The 18,099-nt window shown below is 42.6% G+C and overlaps 1 protein-coding gene across 4 annotated transcripts in view; it reads left to right on the top strand.

The window, feature by feature from the left end:
• The window catches only part of usp15 (ubiquitin specific peptidase 15), a 30,850-nt gene extending 15,057 nt beyond the window's left edge, over positions 1-15,793 (top strand). For all 4 annotated transcript variants that reach the window (XM_033614757.2, XM_033614755.2, XM_033614758.2 and 1 more), the window contains 15 exons: positions 10-157; positions 509-682; positions 2,903-3,061; positions 3,158-3,382; positions 3,470-3,553; positions 3,825-3,919; positions 4,287-4,475; positions 4,700-4,818; positions 6,079-6,360; positions 6,446-6,516; positions 7,178-7,293; positions 7,413-7,562; positions 7,894-7,997; positions 9,818-9,906; positions 13,148-15,793. In XM_033614757.2, the coding sequence (XP_033470648.1) occupies positions 10-157; positions 509-682; positions 2,903-3,061; positions 3,158-3,382; positions 3,470-3,553; positions 3,825-3,919; positions 4,287-4,475; positions 4,700-4,818; positions 6,079-6,360; positions 6,446-6,516; positions 7,178-7,293; positions 7,413-7,562; positions 7,894-7,997; positions 9,818-9,906; positions 13,148-13,504 (2,362 nt within the window). In that variant the 3' untranslated portion in view covers positions 13,505-15,793. The remainder of the gene's footprint in view (positions 1-9; positions 158-508; positions 683-2,902; positions 3,062-3,157; positions 3,383-3,469; positions 3,554-3,824; positions 3,920-4,286; positions 4,476-4,699; positions 4,819-6,078; positions 6,361-6,445; positions 6,517-7,177; positions 7,294-7,412; positions 7,563-7,893; positions 7,998-9,817; positions 9,907-13,147) is intronic.
• Positions 15,794-18,099: the final 2,306 nt, after the last annotated feature.

Genomic DNA, 18,099 nt, shown 5'->3' with positions numbered 1-18,099 from the left:
ATTGCACAGTGTGAAGAATTCGAGCTATAGTCTACCATCCTACCACCCCTACAGCAACAGCTATGACTACTCAGACCAGGGCAGGCAGAGCGAGCGCTCGGGCCTCTGTGGGCTCTCCAACCTGGGCAATACCTGCTTCATGAACTCTGCTGTGCAGGTAAGGGCATGCCTTCAGGGAACTCTACAGAGTCTAGGAAACTATGGAAAGTTATTAATATTCTTTCCATGTCTACTTAAAAGTTTGTTCATGAAGTATAGAAGAATCAATATTAATTTATTTATGCCAAGGAGTATTGAAGCTGTACTGAAGGCTTGCATTGGCCCATACTTTGAGACTTTGCATGGTCTATTTTCTTCAATTTATCACCAATCTGGATACGTTCTTATTATAACAGCTATTTGGAAGAAATGACAGCCAAGGCATGAAAATTTGAAATGCAGATCTTGTGAAGAGCCTAAATCCATCCTTCTCTGACTATTGTCCTCTCTTGCTTTTGCACCCCCTCAGTGTTTAAGCAATATCCCTCCACTGACGGAGTATTTCCTCAAAGACAAGTACACGGACGAGCTGAATGAGGACAACCCGCTGGGCATGAAGGGGGAGATTGCCAGAGCCTACGCCGAGCTTATCAAGCAGCTGTGGTCGGGCAAATACAGCTACGTCACCCCAAGGCCTTTCAAGGTGACTACCTGGGAAAACTTTAGCAGGAAAGATCGTAAAATCATCTAAGCACTTTTGTATGTTGGGTTTGCTACCAAAACAGTGCACTGTTTAAAGATTTTTTTGGAATGAGGATCTGTAAAAGAACTATCCTCGTGTCACACACAGTCAGGCAATTGGAGCACGAAGCAATATCTAGTCTTTGGAGCACAAACCGTACTATCATTCCTTCTCTGAAAGATTTAAGTACACATGTAGGGAAGGAGCAGACCAAGAATGGCCTAAAACACCAGTATAACAGCCTGAGTGAAGGGTGCAGTTATCGCCAGTTTGAATCCTCAAATGAAAGATTTAACAGTTTGGAAATGGACATGATCAGCAGTTTGGTGCAGGTGTGCTTAGAACTGTGGGGACTAAATCAATAAGTGTCTGGGTGTTGAAGTCTTAAAGGGGACCTATTATGCTCATTTTCAGGTTCACACCTGTATTTTTGATTTCTACTACAACATGTTCACATGCTTTAATGGTCAAAAAACACTTTATTTCCCTCACAGTGTCTGTGCTGGATATGGTTGTGGACTTGGGGGACGGAGTTGTCCGGCCCCTGAGCTGAGAATGGAGATTGTAATAGTGCTGAAATTATGTCTTTATAAATGGAGCAGCCAGCAGGACAGGATCATGGGTACCACGGGTGTGCTGTTTTGACAGCATGTTATGTGTGTGACCCACTGGGGGTGATTTTAAAAAGTAGTTCATAGCAGTTAGCGGCTAACTCAAAGCTGAACAATGCCCAAAAATGTCTTCACATTGGGAAAAAAATAAGGTCCAGGAGCTCCTTATTCTCTGAGCTGAGAATGAGATCAGCTGCCATATAACGGAGGTGGTAAATGATTGTTATTGACATGTTATGTCATTGTTATTGTTTATAACATGCTGCCCACGCTTGTCTTGTATGTCACACTAGAGGCCGACACAGTTGTTTTACATGTCAAGCCTCTTTTGTTTCTGCAATGCAGGGATGCAGTCTAAGATTACACACAGGAGTGGAATGATGCCGCTGTGATTTGGTTCTGTGTAAAAATGCAAAGGCGGCATGAAGAAGGGACTTCGTCTTAACCCTACAGCACGATCTCTGCGTAGACAGGGCTTTAAACACTCCATTTTAGTGCCTTTGTCTTTAAGGCCCCTTCTGCAAAATTCCAGTCTGCTCTGATTGGTCAGTGTTTCCGGGGCTTCCATATCTCTGAGGGTCTGCACCATTGGCACGCCTGCGGTGCGCCAAATAGGTGGAGTCGGCACATCATTTGATGGGTATCGTACCCGACAGATGCACTGGATCTGCCGCAAAATTTGAGCAAACGAGAGCGCCGTATATATAACCATGACCTCAGGGCTCATACAAACACTAACAAGTCAAGAAGATTAAACATTTCTGTTAATGGAGACAATTATTTGTCAACTAGTAAAGCCACCATTGCTTTGGTCTTGTAAGCAGACATTTTTGTTTGCATTGCAGCTGGTTGTGGCTGCTGGCCGACACATTATAATCCATCTCAACAGCTTTCCAGGCCCTGCTGTTGCGTGTTAAGCGGTGCACTGGTGCACTGAAATGGAGCGGACCCTGTGTCTCTTCACTTTCATTGCAGCAGGGGAATGATTGCAACAGAATTTAGCTACACTTTTTACAGTGAAAAATCGCCAATAAAAGTTTTTTAACCAAAATCTTCACAACTGGACTTGTTCCAGCAGGAAGATGATCTGAAACTGGGGAGGAACCAAGATTACATATTTTCCTGATGTTAGCATATGTTGCAGTGTGTGTAATGTAAACACTTGCAGTATTGTGCTTGGAGCAGACGACCACATAAAATAATTTATCACAAACTGACATCATCTTCAAGCCAAGGGAGAAAAAAAAAAAAAAGGAAACGGAGTATTCAGAACAGTCTGAAGCCTGAGGTTTTTGCTCACAGGGATTACTTTTACATATGTTAATCTCTTTATGTAAAACTTTTGCCAATTTAATATGAACATTTGACATTATAACATTATATGTATGACAGAAAAAAAGTAAAAGCGCAGAGGTCCCCCTAAATTAATGGCCATTTAAAGCAATTTTTGTGACATAGGTCATTTCACCAATTTCTAATACTGGGCAGAAATTGTCCTAATTTTTAATTTTCTATCCTGTTTTTGTCCCTTCCCCATGCTATTTTCTTTGTGTGTTTTTGTGCCCTCCAGACCCAGGTGGGCCGCTTCGCCCCACAGTTTTCGGGCTACCAACAGCAGGACTCTCAGGAGCTGCTAGCCTTTCTTCTGGACGGCCTTCACGAAGACTTGAACCGCATCAGGAAGAAGCCGTACATTCAGCTAAAGGATGCAAACGGCAGGCCTGATAAGGTGAGAGATTTGTATTTAGATTTGTGTTTATTTTTACCATTTGTAGATTTTACAGACTTTTGTTATAGCTAGTTTATGTTTTGCTGTTTATCTCAGGTGGTGGCGGAGGAGGCGTGGGAAAACCACATCAAGAGAAATGACTCCATCATCGTGGACATCTTCCACGGCCTTTTCAAGTCCACCCTGGTGTGTCCTGTGTGCTCCAAGGTCTCCGTGACCTTCGATCCTTTCTGCTACTTGACCTTGCCCCTACCTATGAAGAAGGAGAGGACACTGGAGGTCTATCTGGTCAGACTGGATCCTCTAGCTAAACCCACACAGGTAACATGCAGAGCCCGGGAAAGCACCCGAACGCGCCATGCGAAGCACCCTGGCAGTATGATCTCATGCGATGTATTTCCATTTCAGTACAAGCTGACGGTGCCAAAGGTTGGCTACATCTCTGACCTGTGTACCTCCCTCTCCAACCTGTCTGGAGTGCCTGCTGAGAAGGTATACACATCACAGTCGGCTCTGCTCTAGGCAGTAATGATGCTGACATCTCCTCAGGCAGCGCAGACCAAAATAGTCTGTTACCTTCTAAATTCTCCCTGACCACCCAGCCTCAGCAGCTAGTGGGGGAAATGTTGTATCCTGTTTCTCTTCATCTGTCCAAACATCTGCTATATCAGTGTAATAAATACCAGTAGGAATCGGTTCATACATCAGATTAATCAGCCTGACGCTTCCAAGAGTCTTCTGACTATTTTCTCTTATCCCCCAGATGATTGTAACTGACATCTACAACCACCGTTTCCACCGGATCTTCGCCACCAACGAGAACCTCAGCAGCATCATGGAGAGAGATGATATCTATGTGTGAGTGTGGAACTTGGCTGACAGGCAGACTCTGATATCTACAATTTGAAACTGCATTATCTCAGTTCTGACTAAATCTAAGTTCCTGGCCACATTGTAAAACAGATTTTAGCCAAACGCAGGGTGTAATTTCCTATAAAACAGCTTCATTTCTGATTACTGTAAAACTTCCTCGTAAAATCCATCGACTGTTTTGAATTTACTACTGACAGTACTCAAGACTTCAGAGATTTAAAGCATAGAATCGTTGGCTGTACACCAATCTAAATCGTTTTATTTGCCAAGGACATAAATATGAATGAATAAGGACTTATTTTCTTGATCTTATCCAGTGTGACTTTGAAACTGACCACACTTCTCTCTGCAGATTCGAGTTGGCGGTGAACAGAGTGGAGGACACGGACCACGTAGTAATCCCGGTGCACCTGAGGGAGAAGTACAAACAGTCGGGCTACAACCACACCAGCACGCCGCTGTTCGGACAGCCCTTCCTCCTCGCCGTCCCCAGAACCCTCAGTGAAGACAAACTCTACAACATGCTGCTCCTGCGCCTCTGGTACCTTCATTTGTCTCTGTGTTTGATCGTACAGCCATTGTTGGAGATTGATTCTCGCCTGATGCTTGTCACCTTTGATTGCAGCTGATAAATCTGCCCTGTCTACGAGCTACTTTGGCAGGCAATCAAGAACCAATTAGAGCAACTGTAGAGGTCATTTGTTGTCATTGTTGAAAAAAGAGAATCAAAAGTTCCTGTAAGTGAAACTGGTTTTGTGTTTGCAGCCGGTTTGTGCGATCTTCGGTAGAGGAGGATGAAGAAGATTGTGAAGAGACACACCCATCCAAACAACACACTGTCAATGGTAACGCCACTAATGGACTGCTGGAAGAGGGGTCGCCGAGTGAGTGCACACACACATAAACACTCAGACAGGCTACAATCAGATACCTGTAAAAGTTTTGACCTTTTCAAATGTCTTCCTGTGTTTCGGCCACATAACATTTAGGTGTGTAAGTCACTAGTTTCATCACAATACGATTTTACATCGATTCTTTGGACAACAAAGTTCAATGTGAGACGATATCATATGCGCATTTAACACAGTCACAGAAGAGGTTTCCACCACTTTCTTTGTTTCTTTTGTTATTTGCATTTGCAAATTTTGCATTGTAAACAATAGTAACCAGTTAAGTGCAGTAAAGTTTACACACATAAAACATGAGTTAACAACAAGAATATTTAACTTAAGTTTAAAATTCGGCTCAGTGGTAACTGTCAGAGTTCGATGTTATTTGCTTGTTGCCATTACTGGCTTAAGCTCCTTACATTGCATAAATTAGCCTAGCAGCTAGTGGACTTTTCCTCTACTCATAACTTAACAAATTACATGTGTTATTTATACTTTTTCTTGCTCATGGCAAGTTTAAGTCACTGCATCTCCCTACAGAACAGCACGGTTGAATATCAGCCTGCATCTGTGTTTTTTGTAGCCTATCATTGTTGAATCAGAGCAGCTGATGTAGCCGTAGCGATAGCAACAAGTTAGCAGAGCGAACTGTCCGACCAGGTTTGTCATGTTTATCTTATCTTAAAACAGTGTCTGATTTCTGAAATCCAAAATATTTCCACTTGCTGATTTATTCCCGAGAGGAGAGTAAATATCCTTGTCGTCTTTTTCTTGGCTGCTTGCCATTTTATCTGCTTGGCACTATCATCGTTTGACAGTGACAGAGACCTGCCATGGGAATATCAAAATAAAGGTGTATCTTAAAGATGCCGAGATGGATGGGTGGTTTCACTTTGCAACAGTGATATTGGGTTGTTGATTGAGGGCAGCTGTGGCAGAGCAGGTGGAGCGGGTCATCCACAAATCCAAAGACTGGCAGTTTGATCCCTGGCTCCTCATGCTGAAATATCCTGGGGCAAGATACTGAACCCCAAACTGCATCTTGAAGTGTAGCCTCAGCCGCCAGTCTGTTAATGTGTGTGTTTATGAAATGTTGCATGTTGTAAAAAGCGCTGAGTGGTTGGAAGACGAGACAGATGCAATATAAATGCAAGTCCACTTAGCATTACCTTTTAAATCGATCTAATCGATGGATCATTACACCACTAATACCATTTGCTATTTCGAGTCATTATGCTCTCTGTCCTCCCTCAGGTGAGATGGAGACTGACGAGCAGGACGATGAGTCCAGTCAAGATCAGGAGCTGCCCTCAGAGAATGACAACAGCCAGTCAGAGGACTCAGTGGGCGGGGACAACGAGCTGGAGAACGGCGTGGTCGGTCCACAGAACTCTACGAAAGGCCAGCAGATGGCTGGGCACAACAGAAAGAGACTTTTTACATTCCAGTTCAATAACATGGGAAAAACGGACTTCTCCCTCATCAAGGAGGACACCAGGCAGATCCGCTTCGACGAGGGACACCTCCGACTCAGTGGTAGGGACATGGTGAAGCAGGGGATAAACGAAGAATCCATTTTGGGAGGAAAATTAGTTAATTCTGTCCACTTTTTGTTTCACAGACCGCTCTTATCTCTCCTTGGACTGGGAACCAGAGATGAAGAAGAAGTACTTTGACGAGATGGTTATCGAGGTAAAGCCAATATCAGGAGACGCTCTCTGATACAGATATCCAACTTTTACACTTTCAATGCAGCCGGAGCAGCTGGTGCACTTTTTAGTATGCATACCATGTGGCCGAGAACAAATGCAGTCTGCCATCCTGTTACAAAATATGACAATGTGACCCAGACAGGAGCAGCAGGAAGTCCCGGTAACAAGCACAACTATTTTGTAATCAAAAGGTTACCGATTCAATGCCTGCAGCAGCCACCGCATCCTTTAAAAAAAGGTGTTAAACCTCCACCTTCCCCCCTAACAGGATATATAAACAAGCTGTTTGTGGCTAAAATGAAAATGCTGCACTCATAGATTTTAATAACATCAGTTTAATAACTAAATATTTGCTCTTTATCTGTGCACCAAACCTGCCCTGTAAAATGGTTTTAATTTAAATTAATTAGCAAGAGACTGCCTGATAAACTTTATTAGTCCATATTTAAGTGATGTAAAAGTATTGTGAGTGCATAGAACTCATAAGGCCACTTCAAAGTAAAGTGTTCCCTGCTTTGTTCTATTTTGGGACAGGGACACAATTCACGTCCAGTGAGACATGACAATTTGATGAGACGTGTTTTGTAACAGCTGTATGTTTGTGTGTGTGTGTGTGTGTGTGTGTGTGTGACTGAGAGCAGGACTTTGAAAAGCATGAGAGCATGGAGTACAAGCCTCAGAAGAAAGCTTTCTTCAAGCTGAAGGACTGCATCGAGCTTTTTACCACCAAGGAAAAGCTGGGAGCAGAGGACCCATGGTGAGAAACGCTGCACGTGCAAAACAAGTTACAAGCAGGAGGCGAAGCAATCTATCAGCCGAATGCGGCAACGTGTGTGAGGTCATGTGCATTCGCTAACGTGAGATCCTGTCTCGTAGGTATTGTCCGAACTGCAAGCAGCACCAACAGGCCACGAAGAAGCTGGACCTGTGGTCTCTGCCGCCTGTGCTGGTGGTCCATCTGAAACGCTTCTCCTACAGCCGTTACATGAGGGATAAACTGGACTCGCTCGTTGATTTCCCACTCAGGTACACAAACAAACACATACACACACACACACACACACACACAGAGTGGGCAATAAATCACTGCAGCAGAACACTGCATTTTCAGCACTTTATCCATTGTTGTTACTTCATCCACATCCAGTATATGCAGACCCACAGTATCTACATATGGATGAATACTCTGCTGCACATTAAGGCTTTAATTACAAACACATGTTGTGGCTTACTTCACTAAAATAAGCTCCATTTGAAGAAGGATTTCTTTCTGCCTGTGTTTAGTGTGTCATTACATGGCACATGGCAGCTCATAGTCCACTATATAATGTGTGTTTATATGATGTGTTTCCTGCAGAGACCTGGACATGTCTGAGTTCCTGATCAACCCCAACGCGGGGCCCTGTCGCTATGACCTCATTGCTGTGTCCAACCACTACGGCGGGATGGGTGGAGGCCACTGTAAGATTCACAACACACATCACTGGGCGATGATCATCTTCCTCCATTTTATTACAGCTACGTTTCACTTGATGCAGCGACACTTTGCAGCATAATCAAGTATATATGTATGTATTTATATTTTATAGTGATTGCAGCAGGCTAACACGATTGATGTAGACATCAGTCATGACTGCGATACTGTAGGTGAAAGGCTATCCACACCAAGAATGAAAGCAGTGACAATGAACATAAATGTCGTTTTAAAAATGGTTCCTCTAACTCAGCTGGATGGCAGAGTCCACACCACAGCTATAACGACAAAGACAGTGGCGAATGATGGATTAAGGATCACTTTCAGAGCAATTTGATGAACAACAGAAACACTGACAGCCTGTCAAATCTGTTGCAATTTACAGGGCATCATGATAAACATGGCAGATGACATTGTGCCATCAATTTTTTTGATTTCGGGGACATTTTTCTACAAAATAATGTTACAGGAATGCTAAAATATTGGTTACTAACTGCAGCATACCTACTGGTATGTTATGTAAGCTAATTGATGGCATTTAAGAAACACTTCTTAGATGGTCTATACCATGCCTTTTAAATTGGCAGCACATGGGTACATCTGACCCAGAAGCAACCTCCGATTGGCCCAGCATTCATAAATGTGATGTGCCGGTATGTGAACTTCATGCAGTATCCTGAAGTAGCTAACATTTGAACCATCTCACTTCTGTCTCATCTCTGTTGAGTTACCCATGAGCACTAGTTCTCATATGACACAGTTCCGACCACGCTTTTCACAACCTCTGAACTGCAGTTGAATAGTTAAAGAATTCGTCCTGTGTCTTTTCCTAAACACTTTCCTTGACCTCGATGTAAAATGCCTTGGAGTGAGGGGTGTGTGTAGTGTTATTGGATAATGTAATTGCTACTTGTTATGGTTCGGTGTATTTATAGCACTCATAACTCTTCTTTTAATTCTGTTTCTGATGATGTGCCTGGGGCAGATATTTGACTGTCACTTTCTTTATTTCAAGAGTGAAACGATAAACATTGCTTTTTTTTTATTTTTTTTATGACATTCGTTTGCATTTGTTTGAAAAATTGTCATTACCAAAAGCTAAACACAAAGCTTTCAGTGATGCTTAAAATGTCTTCCTGGTTTTATAATCCAGCCCTAGTGAATATAAAATTGAATAGCTCTGGTCGACTCTAATCTCTCAGTCTTGGTTATTGTGGTATACAACGTAATAAACACTTATATAACTTAATATTAAGTTGCAAATTACACATAAAAAAAACACGTAACTTTACCTGAGACGTGGCGATCGCTAGGATACCATCCAAATGTTGACTCATGCAAAAGTATGAATAGAATTTGTCTTTAAAAGACGACAGCTCTTAAATTGCTCTAGTCTTTGAAGAATTTTGTGCACCCATATCCGTCTGGATTTCTTTTTGTTTTTCTGCCCAACCCTAAAGCCGTAACAGGTCATCAGTATCAATTTTCCTAAGCTGCCGACACAGAGCGCAGTTTACAGAGCATTATCATTCATCATGGTGGATGCTCACATCGTTATTGTCATAGTTATTATCATTATAGTTATCGTTATTGGTGTGGACAGCCCCTAAGCTCTGAAACAAAATGCAGAGAAATGAATGAAGACACAGTGACCAAAATACACTGAATTGAAATAAAAACTAAGCACATTACATAACACCATGCACATATCACAGTGTTTTATAATACAAACAGCACGAGTACAGAGCGGTGCACATGTAAACCTGTGTAACACCATATCCCTGTCTCTTAATCTCGCCCTGCTCAGACACGGCATACGCCAAGAACAAAGACGATGGGAAGTGGTACAACTTCGACGACAGCAGCGTGTCTCCTGCCAACGAAGATCAAATAGTGGTGAGTGTCCTCGTTTGGAAAAGCGGGGCCAACAGTCCTACTGTATATTTATCAAAGACAGTTTTGCTGGACACAAACTAGTACGAGTCATTTCATCAAAGTAATGCACTTCTAATGTTGTCACTAATTGGGATTAATTATTACATTGCTGATTTCTCAAAGACACCCAACTGCGCTGATACTCGCTGATACCTTTTTTTTAATGTGGGGTTGTGGGTATTTTGTTGCTGTTATTGCTCTCGGACAGTTCTTGACATACAGTAATTGGCACATAAAAACAACTCAGTGATTCAAACAAGAGAACCCACACTCAAACAGTGCAGAGTCTCATTAAGATGTGTGACAGTGGGGAGAGCTGAGAAAATTTGAAAAGGCTTTAACACATCACTACACACTGACGATTCCACGAGACGTACAGCTACTAAGCAGATTAGTTTGTCAGGTTCACACAGCACAGTGCTCTCAATGACAAAAAAGGAGTCCATGAAACCATTGAGAAAAAAATTATAAAAAAAAATATAATTAGAATGCAGAATTTGGGTATAAATAATAACTGATGTTCACATTCATGTAACTGTTGAGTTGTGTGTTACTGAAATCATTGTATGTACTCTGATCATCATCAATTTTAAGGGTAAGGCAGGTGTTATTTTATTTGTTATTATAAAAAATTACAAATCCAGTGGAAGAAAACCAAAGCTCACAATCTGTGCATTCCATTACCATGCTACAATACTGTTTAGTATGCCAGAAAAAGATGCACTACGTCCCAATACGTAGCTTAGTCTGTCAGCTGCAGTGTGCCAAAAACGCCAGAATGTTCTGCTGCATCTGGTCAGATTTTGTCGTATGCAAACCAACATGCTTTCCTGGCAACTCTGACCCACAAGCCTCTGCGCAGTGGACAATATGTCACATCGACTCAGCCGCAAGCACCAGTTGAATACTAATAATATAATTTTTTTTTTAGTTAACAAAATAATCATAGAGATTACAGACAACAACACTATTATATTGGAATGACAGAGAAATGCATAGCTCATGTAAATTTACTGTTGTTAATATAATGTGTGAGAATCTGCAATGTGTGCGGTTGTTATTTAAACTTTAAACAATATATATTGCAAAGTGACAACAGAAGAACTCTCCAGGTTGACCTTCGTCTCTGGAAACGGCGAATGGGCCGGCATTCTGTTTTTTTCTCCAAGGTAGCAGATATATAAACAAGGGTCAAGGTTCAGGGTGCTAGAAGTAGTGTGTTCTGACTGTGTGCACACTGGATGCAACAGTACGTTGTTTGTAAGGGCAGCTGCAGTACCTACTAAAGGAAAAAGAAAAAGTATGCGATTCTATATTCTTATACTTTATGACCTTCCCAGCCTGTCTGTGGCTCTCAGTTTGTTATTTACCACGTAAGACGGAAATCTTCATGAACAGCTCATGATTATATTCTTTCATTATTTTTTATGCCTCCGTGCTGGTGATTGCTGTGGCCGGAGGTATTACATTTTTTGGGGTTGTCCATCTGTCCCATTCTCATGAACGTGATATCTCAAGAACGCCTTGAGGGAATTGTTTTGAAATTTGGCAGGACTGTCCAGTTTGACTTAAGGATAAAGTGATAACATCTTGGTAGTCAAAAGTTAAGGTCACTGTGACCTAGTGTTCATCTCATTCTTGTGAACACAGTATGTCAAGAACACCTTGCGGGAACTTCTTCAAATGTGGCACAAACGTCCACTTGGACTCAACAATGAACTGATTAGAATTTGGTGGTCGAAGGTCACTGTGACCTTGTGTCTATCTCATTCTCGTGAATGTGATATCTCAAGAACACTTTGAGGGAATTTTCTGAAATTTGGTACAAATGTCCACTTCTACTCACTAATGAAGTGCTTAGAATTTGGTGGTCGAAGGTCACTGTGACCTTGTGTCTATCTCATTCTCGTGAGTGCAATATCTCAAGGACATCTTACGGGAGCTATTCCAAATTTGGCACAACTGTCCAGTTGGAAGGATGAACTTAATAAACTTTGGTGGTCAAAGGTTAGGGTCATGGTGACCTTGCGTCAGTCTCATTCTCATGAATGCATGAATGCGCTATCTCAAGAACACTTTGAGGGACTTTTCTTAAATTTGGTTCAACTGTCCACGTGGACTCAGCAATGAACTGCTTAGAATCTTGTGGTCGAAGGTCAAGATCACTGTGACCTCACAAGACATGTTTTTGCCCAGACAACTAGAATTCATTCACAAATTACAACAAAATTGCACAGAAATATTTAACAGGATAAAATGATGAAGAAATGACATTTTATATTCAAAAGCTTCACAGTGACATCACAATGTTCTGTAAAAACAGTTTTCTGGTCATAACTCACATCATATGGGACACAATTGGTCAGATACTGACTTGGTGACTCTAATCTTGGGTGTCCAAACTGTGCTGATTGGATAGATCTTCTGTGCTGCCGGGAGGGAAGATGTGTGTGAAGCACCCATGTTTTCACAGTCATGAATGTAAACTGTAACTGCAACTTGACCAGTGCATGAAGTATACAACTGCAAGGCGGTATTTGTAGTTTTTTCCTAAAACACATGGGTAGTGTAGTTTTTCGTACTTGAAAAGGAGAGGAGGAAAAATGCGTTTGTTGGAGACTTTTTTATGATGCAATAACACACATTTGGTGCTGGAGTAAATATTTACAGCAGCAGGACAGTGTTTGTGTGACTGACATAAAATAAATACAGTGTGCGTGCGTTGATGATAATGAAGGAAGAAGTTACCCAGTAAAACAGTGTGTGTCACTGATGTGTTTTAATAGTTTTTGGACAACAATGGAGCTGTAAGGCACATAACTGTTTATTATCAGGCTTTTTGTTAGTTTTGATCTTTTCGTGAGAATTATTGACAGTATAAAGAATCACCAGCAGAATCATTTAACTTTTCATAGATGGACAGATTAAGCAGTTAGAATTTAGAAGGAGCTCCTACAGTAGGTTTGTCTGGGGGAAAAAAGCGTTCTCAAATGCAAAGTCCTTGGGGTAGGTTGTAATTAACGCAGCATCCTGTTGACTCATTATCAAATGATTTCAAAATTGCATGGTCATGTTATTAGAAGTTCTAATGTTTGAAAGTGTTGACGCAGGTTAAAAAGGAAATTCTACATAAAAACAAAGCCACAGCAGTGAGTCGTTTCCTGTAGCCGAGTAACTTTGTTCATTGTCGTCTCTCTTTCAGTCTAAAGCCGGCTACGTGCTGTTCTACCAGCGCCAGGACACCGTGAAAGGCACCGGCTACTTCGCTCTGGACCGCGAGGAAGAGGAGGAGGACGAGGAGGAGGAGGAAGGAGAAGACGAGGAGAACGACTGCGATGAGAGACAGGAAAGAAAGCCCGCCTCCTCCGCTCAGGGCGCCTCGTCTGCTGCCGGTGCCGCCACCGCTACTCAGAGTGACGAGGAGGACCTGAACGAGAACCGGCGCAGGAAGAACGACAACGAGCAGGAAGAGGAAGACGAGGAGGAAGAAGAGGACGAGGAGGAAGAGGAGGAGGAGGAGCAGGCGCCCAATCGAGACGTCGCCATGAAAACCAACTGAGGCGAGCGGGGACAGAACTAAATGGAGAGAGAGAGACTAGGATCTTTCCATCCAAAGCCATATGGACACACAGCATGGCAGCAGGCGCCACTGGCCTCACCCAGCGGCTCGGACTCGGCCCCTCGACAGGCTGAGCCACTGCGGGGGTGACGGCTGTTAGGTCAGGGAGCTGCCGGGGTACGCAACTCTAAGAAATCAGGGCCCTCCTCTGTGGTTGGATCACTGTGTGTGTGTGTGTGTGTGTGTGTAAAGTGTGTGTGTCGCCACGTCCATTCGTTTGGGATTTGCTCAGAGTCACCGAACGACACTAGGGGATGGATTCAGACGCTCCGCAGTGCTTCGCTGTAGCGCTCTCAACCGCCCTCTCGCTTTTCGTGTTTGTTGTTTTTTATATATATTTTGAGAGCAACGCATTGTTGCCATATCATTTTATTATCATTTAGACCTTGTAAATATTTTAAACACTGAATTATATCGAGTTTTCATGATGCGCTGAGACATTTTGAACTTGCACAATCACCAATCATCCACCTTTTTTTTATGTATTATTGCCAGGCATACTGCAACTGTTTAATATTGACGTCTCTCAGAGGGTTTTCTCACATTATAAGCTTCGGAAGCTGCCTTTAGTAAGCCAGTGGTGAGACGCCTGTACAGTCTAACGTAGAGAAGCGATGCTCATAGTCGTGTCGAACAGCCAAACTGTCCTAGCTTTGTGCTGCTGCTGCTGCTACTGCTGCATTTTTAGGTAATTAGTGTATCGGCATGAACCTTAAAGGTCCTGCTTTAGCTGTCTGACTCTGGGCTCCTCTCTTTATATTTCTCAAACCTAAAACAAAGCAGGATTGAGAGGTTATCCAGCTAACTTTGCAGGATATGTTTGCACATTTTCTCTGCAAAAATCAGTAAACGGTGTTTCACTCTGTCTTAACATAATGTGCAAGGATTGCAGCAAATGTGTGTGTAAAAGTTAGCTGGCCGACTCCGATCCTACGCCACAAATCTCCCTCTTTAAGTTATTCACAGGCGGTGTTTAAAGCTTTACCACGGCTCTGCTCTCTCTCTCTCGTCATATTCGAGGCGCTGTGAGATTAGGAACATCGGTGATTTTCGCTGACATCAGATGGATCATCTTGTGTTCGAATCACCTTGGCCTTAACTCTTAATCTCAGACCGGTCGCCTTTTCTTTGCACATCACTATCGCCACCGTCTCCTCTCACACTGCTCCCCTTCATCCACCACAAACGTTCATATCTGTCTGCTTGTTACATCCTGGCCACGTCATCTCAAACCGTTTCTTTTAACCCCACAAGAGGGCCAGAATGTATGCTGAATGGAATGAACACTGACCAGATATATGTGGTTGATGCCTTTTCGATTTTCTTTTCTTCCCCTCCGTGGCTCCCTTTCTCGGTTTGGTTGAATGTGATGGTGACGGGTTCTTCGCCTTCGATAATAGCTGTATGAATTCATGGGTACTGCTGAATGCGTCCCTTTCCAGAGGGGGAAATAATGCTTCTTTGTGGTCCTGAGCTTTGAGGATGGGGAGGGGAGTTGAAAACTGCGGGGTGAGTCTGCCTAAAAGGCCGTTCAGCTTCTGAGATCATGATACAGTGAAAATATTTTGTGGCAGATTGTTGCAGGATATTCCTCCATCGACGTAACTCATGATAAAAACTATTCTCCATGGTGGAGTGTTATGTTTTCTTTTTCTACCTGTTCTTCCATTGTAAACAGCATTAGCGTACCTGTTGTTGCCTCAGAATATTAGACGTGTACCATGCCTTTATGAGCATCTCTGTGCTTCGACTTGTGCGGGTGCCACTGCCCCGCTGCTGCCTCGCTTTTTGGGCGACTCACCCCCCATCCCGACTGAGTGAGATGTGATTGCTACTATAGGCTTATACAATACTGTACATAAGAGTTCACTCTGTGAGTGCACATTTGATAAATTTTATTTATTTATATGTAAGCATTTAATAATAAACAGACAATATATTTAAAAACCTCGGCAAGACGTGAAGCGTCGGGGGCGAACGTGGCTCCAGTCCACACGTACACACTAGTTTGCAAAAGTCTTGCCTGTGCTCTTGTCAGGGAGGGAATATTTTTAAGAAAGGATGGTTCTGTTGTTTTGGGACTTTTTTTTGTAAAAATAAACCAGACATCCTTGCATGATGACATAACGGGGGTTTCCAGGTTTGGCTGCACTTGAGTTCACTTGGGTTTACATTTGAAATGTGCATGTGTATTTATACACAATCTTCAATAAAGTTGTGTAAAGCTTCCTGCGGATCCTGCTCTGGTTTTCTTCACTGTGCTCTGCAGTGCATCTGTCTGCGGTGTGGAGACTCCCATCATTATCCCTCATGTTTTAGATTGTGCATTCCTCATAAATAATCAAAGGGGCATGTGTTTGTTCTCAACTTAACTTGGTGAACAGAAAAACTGCCCCTAATCCGTATCAGAGTTAAAGGAAGATACCAAAAAATGTGTCATTTTTAGAGTAATAATAATTATTTTCAGCAGCAACGACACTGTGAAAGTTGAACCTGGTGTCCACTTATGCATTTTCTTTCATCATCATCTAAAGCACGTGCAGATCTTGCTCCCAGCAGTAAGAATTCTCGCAGTATCTTACATTAAACATGTCTGTGTTGTTGATTTGTTTCTCTTCTGTAGGAATTAAAATATAAGCCATCCATTTTATTTTCCACTGTGTGCCCCAGCATGTGCAGCAGCTGCAAGCTGATCTGAGAGAGGAGAGGAACACGGTGTTCTCTCCGGGTTCCGACGGGTTCTCTGCCCGCTCACATCTGGGAGGTTCCCCAGAGCAGAGGCTCATCCTCCTGACCAATGAGAGGGAGGAGGAGAAGGACCGCCTGTGTGCACAACAGTGGATCACTCACTAGGAGAAAACGGAAACCGACTCACTGCCAGTCAATGAAAGTGAGCATTAACCACATTCTCATTCACATCATTGAGAATTTTTCAGTTGCACTTTTCAAACTTTGTCTTGCAACTGTTGCACAACAATTTTCCCTCAGGATGAAATATGTTTTTTTCTGTCTCTTATGTATGCTATATGTTTTTAAAAAGGTATAAAAATATTGAACTGATGCCATTCATCAGAAACACTGTAATTACACGCACTTAGGTTTTTCTTGCAAATGAGATCATGATCTCAATTAAACATCCTGATTAATTAAAGAATAAAGAAAAACGTTAGCGTGTGAAAAATAAGATTTCAGTGAAAAGATCAAATATATGTTAAACTGGTCAGAATTAGCCCTCCAATAATTGTATTTTGCAGTTATTAGCATTATTTCTCAGATTTTAATTACACCATTTGTCATCCTTTCGTCCGTTCCAGAAAAAAAACAGCACCATTGTGGGGAAAAAAAAAGGAAAAATAAAATGTTTTCTCTTGACAGCAGCAAGCTAATGATTATTGTTGAGATTAAAGGGGAGCTACACCCATTTTCAAAATTTGTACATGTTATTCCTACGGTCTCAGACAGTCAAAAAAAAAATTAGTAAACATGAAAAATTCTCTCCCAAATCAAAAAATAAAGTACGAAAATTCAAATTTGCGATGTCATCAAGGATAAAGTCTGGAGCTGCTGTGTAGACAATAGCTGTGTCTCAATTCAGGGGCTGCAGCCTTCGCAGTCGACATTGGCCACGTCCTTTGAAGACCACATCAGCTGAACTGAATGGTCTCTGAAATGGGACGGTTTGGTCTGCGGAGGATTACCTGGTTGCATCGCCAATTGTACTTGCCTCAACCCGTTGGCGGTCCTGTTACCTAGCAACTAGCTGCGCTTGACAAAAGAAGGTGTTAGCTAGTAAGTTAGTTAGCCCTTAATCATGGACCAAGCGATTGGTATTATGTATATACACTGCTCAAAAAAATAAAGGGAACACTAAAATAACACATCCCAGATCTGAATGAATGAAAAATTCTTATTAAATACTTTGTTCTTTACATAGTTGAATGTGCTGACAACAAAATCACACAAAAATTATCAATGGAAATCAAATTTATTAACCCATGGAGGTCTGGATTTGGAGTCACACTCAAAATTAAAGTGGAAAAACACACTACAGGCTGATCCAACTTTGATGTAATGTCCTTAAAACAAGTCAAAATGAGGCTCAGTAGTGTGTGTGGCCTCCACGTGCCTGTATGACCTCCCTACAACGCCTGGGCATGCTCCTGATGAGGTGGCGGATGGTCTCCTGAGGGATCTCCTGCCAGACCTGGACTAAAGCATCTGCCAACTCCTGGACAGTCTGTGGTGCAACGTGGCGTTGGTGGATGGAGCAAGACATGATGTCCCAGATGTGCTCAATTGGATTCAGGTCTGGGGAACGGGCGGGCCAGTCCATAGCATCAATGCCTTCATCTTGCAGGAACTGCTGACACACTCCAGCCACATGAGGTCTAGCATTGTCTTGCATTAGGAGGAACCCAGGGCCAACCACACCAGCATATGGTCTCACAATGGGTCTGAGGATCTCATCTCGGTACCTAATGCCAGTCAGGCTACCTCTGGCGAGCACATGGAGGGCTGTGCGGCCCCCCAAAGAA

This window comes from Epinephelus lanceolatus, chromosome 23, assembly GCF_041903045.1.
Source record: "Epinephelus lanceolatus isolate andai-2023 chromosome 23, ASM4190304v1, whole genome shotgun sequence".
Lineage (NCBI taxonomy): Eukaryota > Metazoa > Chordata > Actinopteri > Perciformes > Serranidae > Epinephelus > Epinephelus lanceolatus.
Note: the sequence above shows the minus strand (reverse complement) of the source record. Positions and strands in the feature narration are given on the sequence as shown.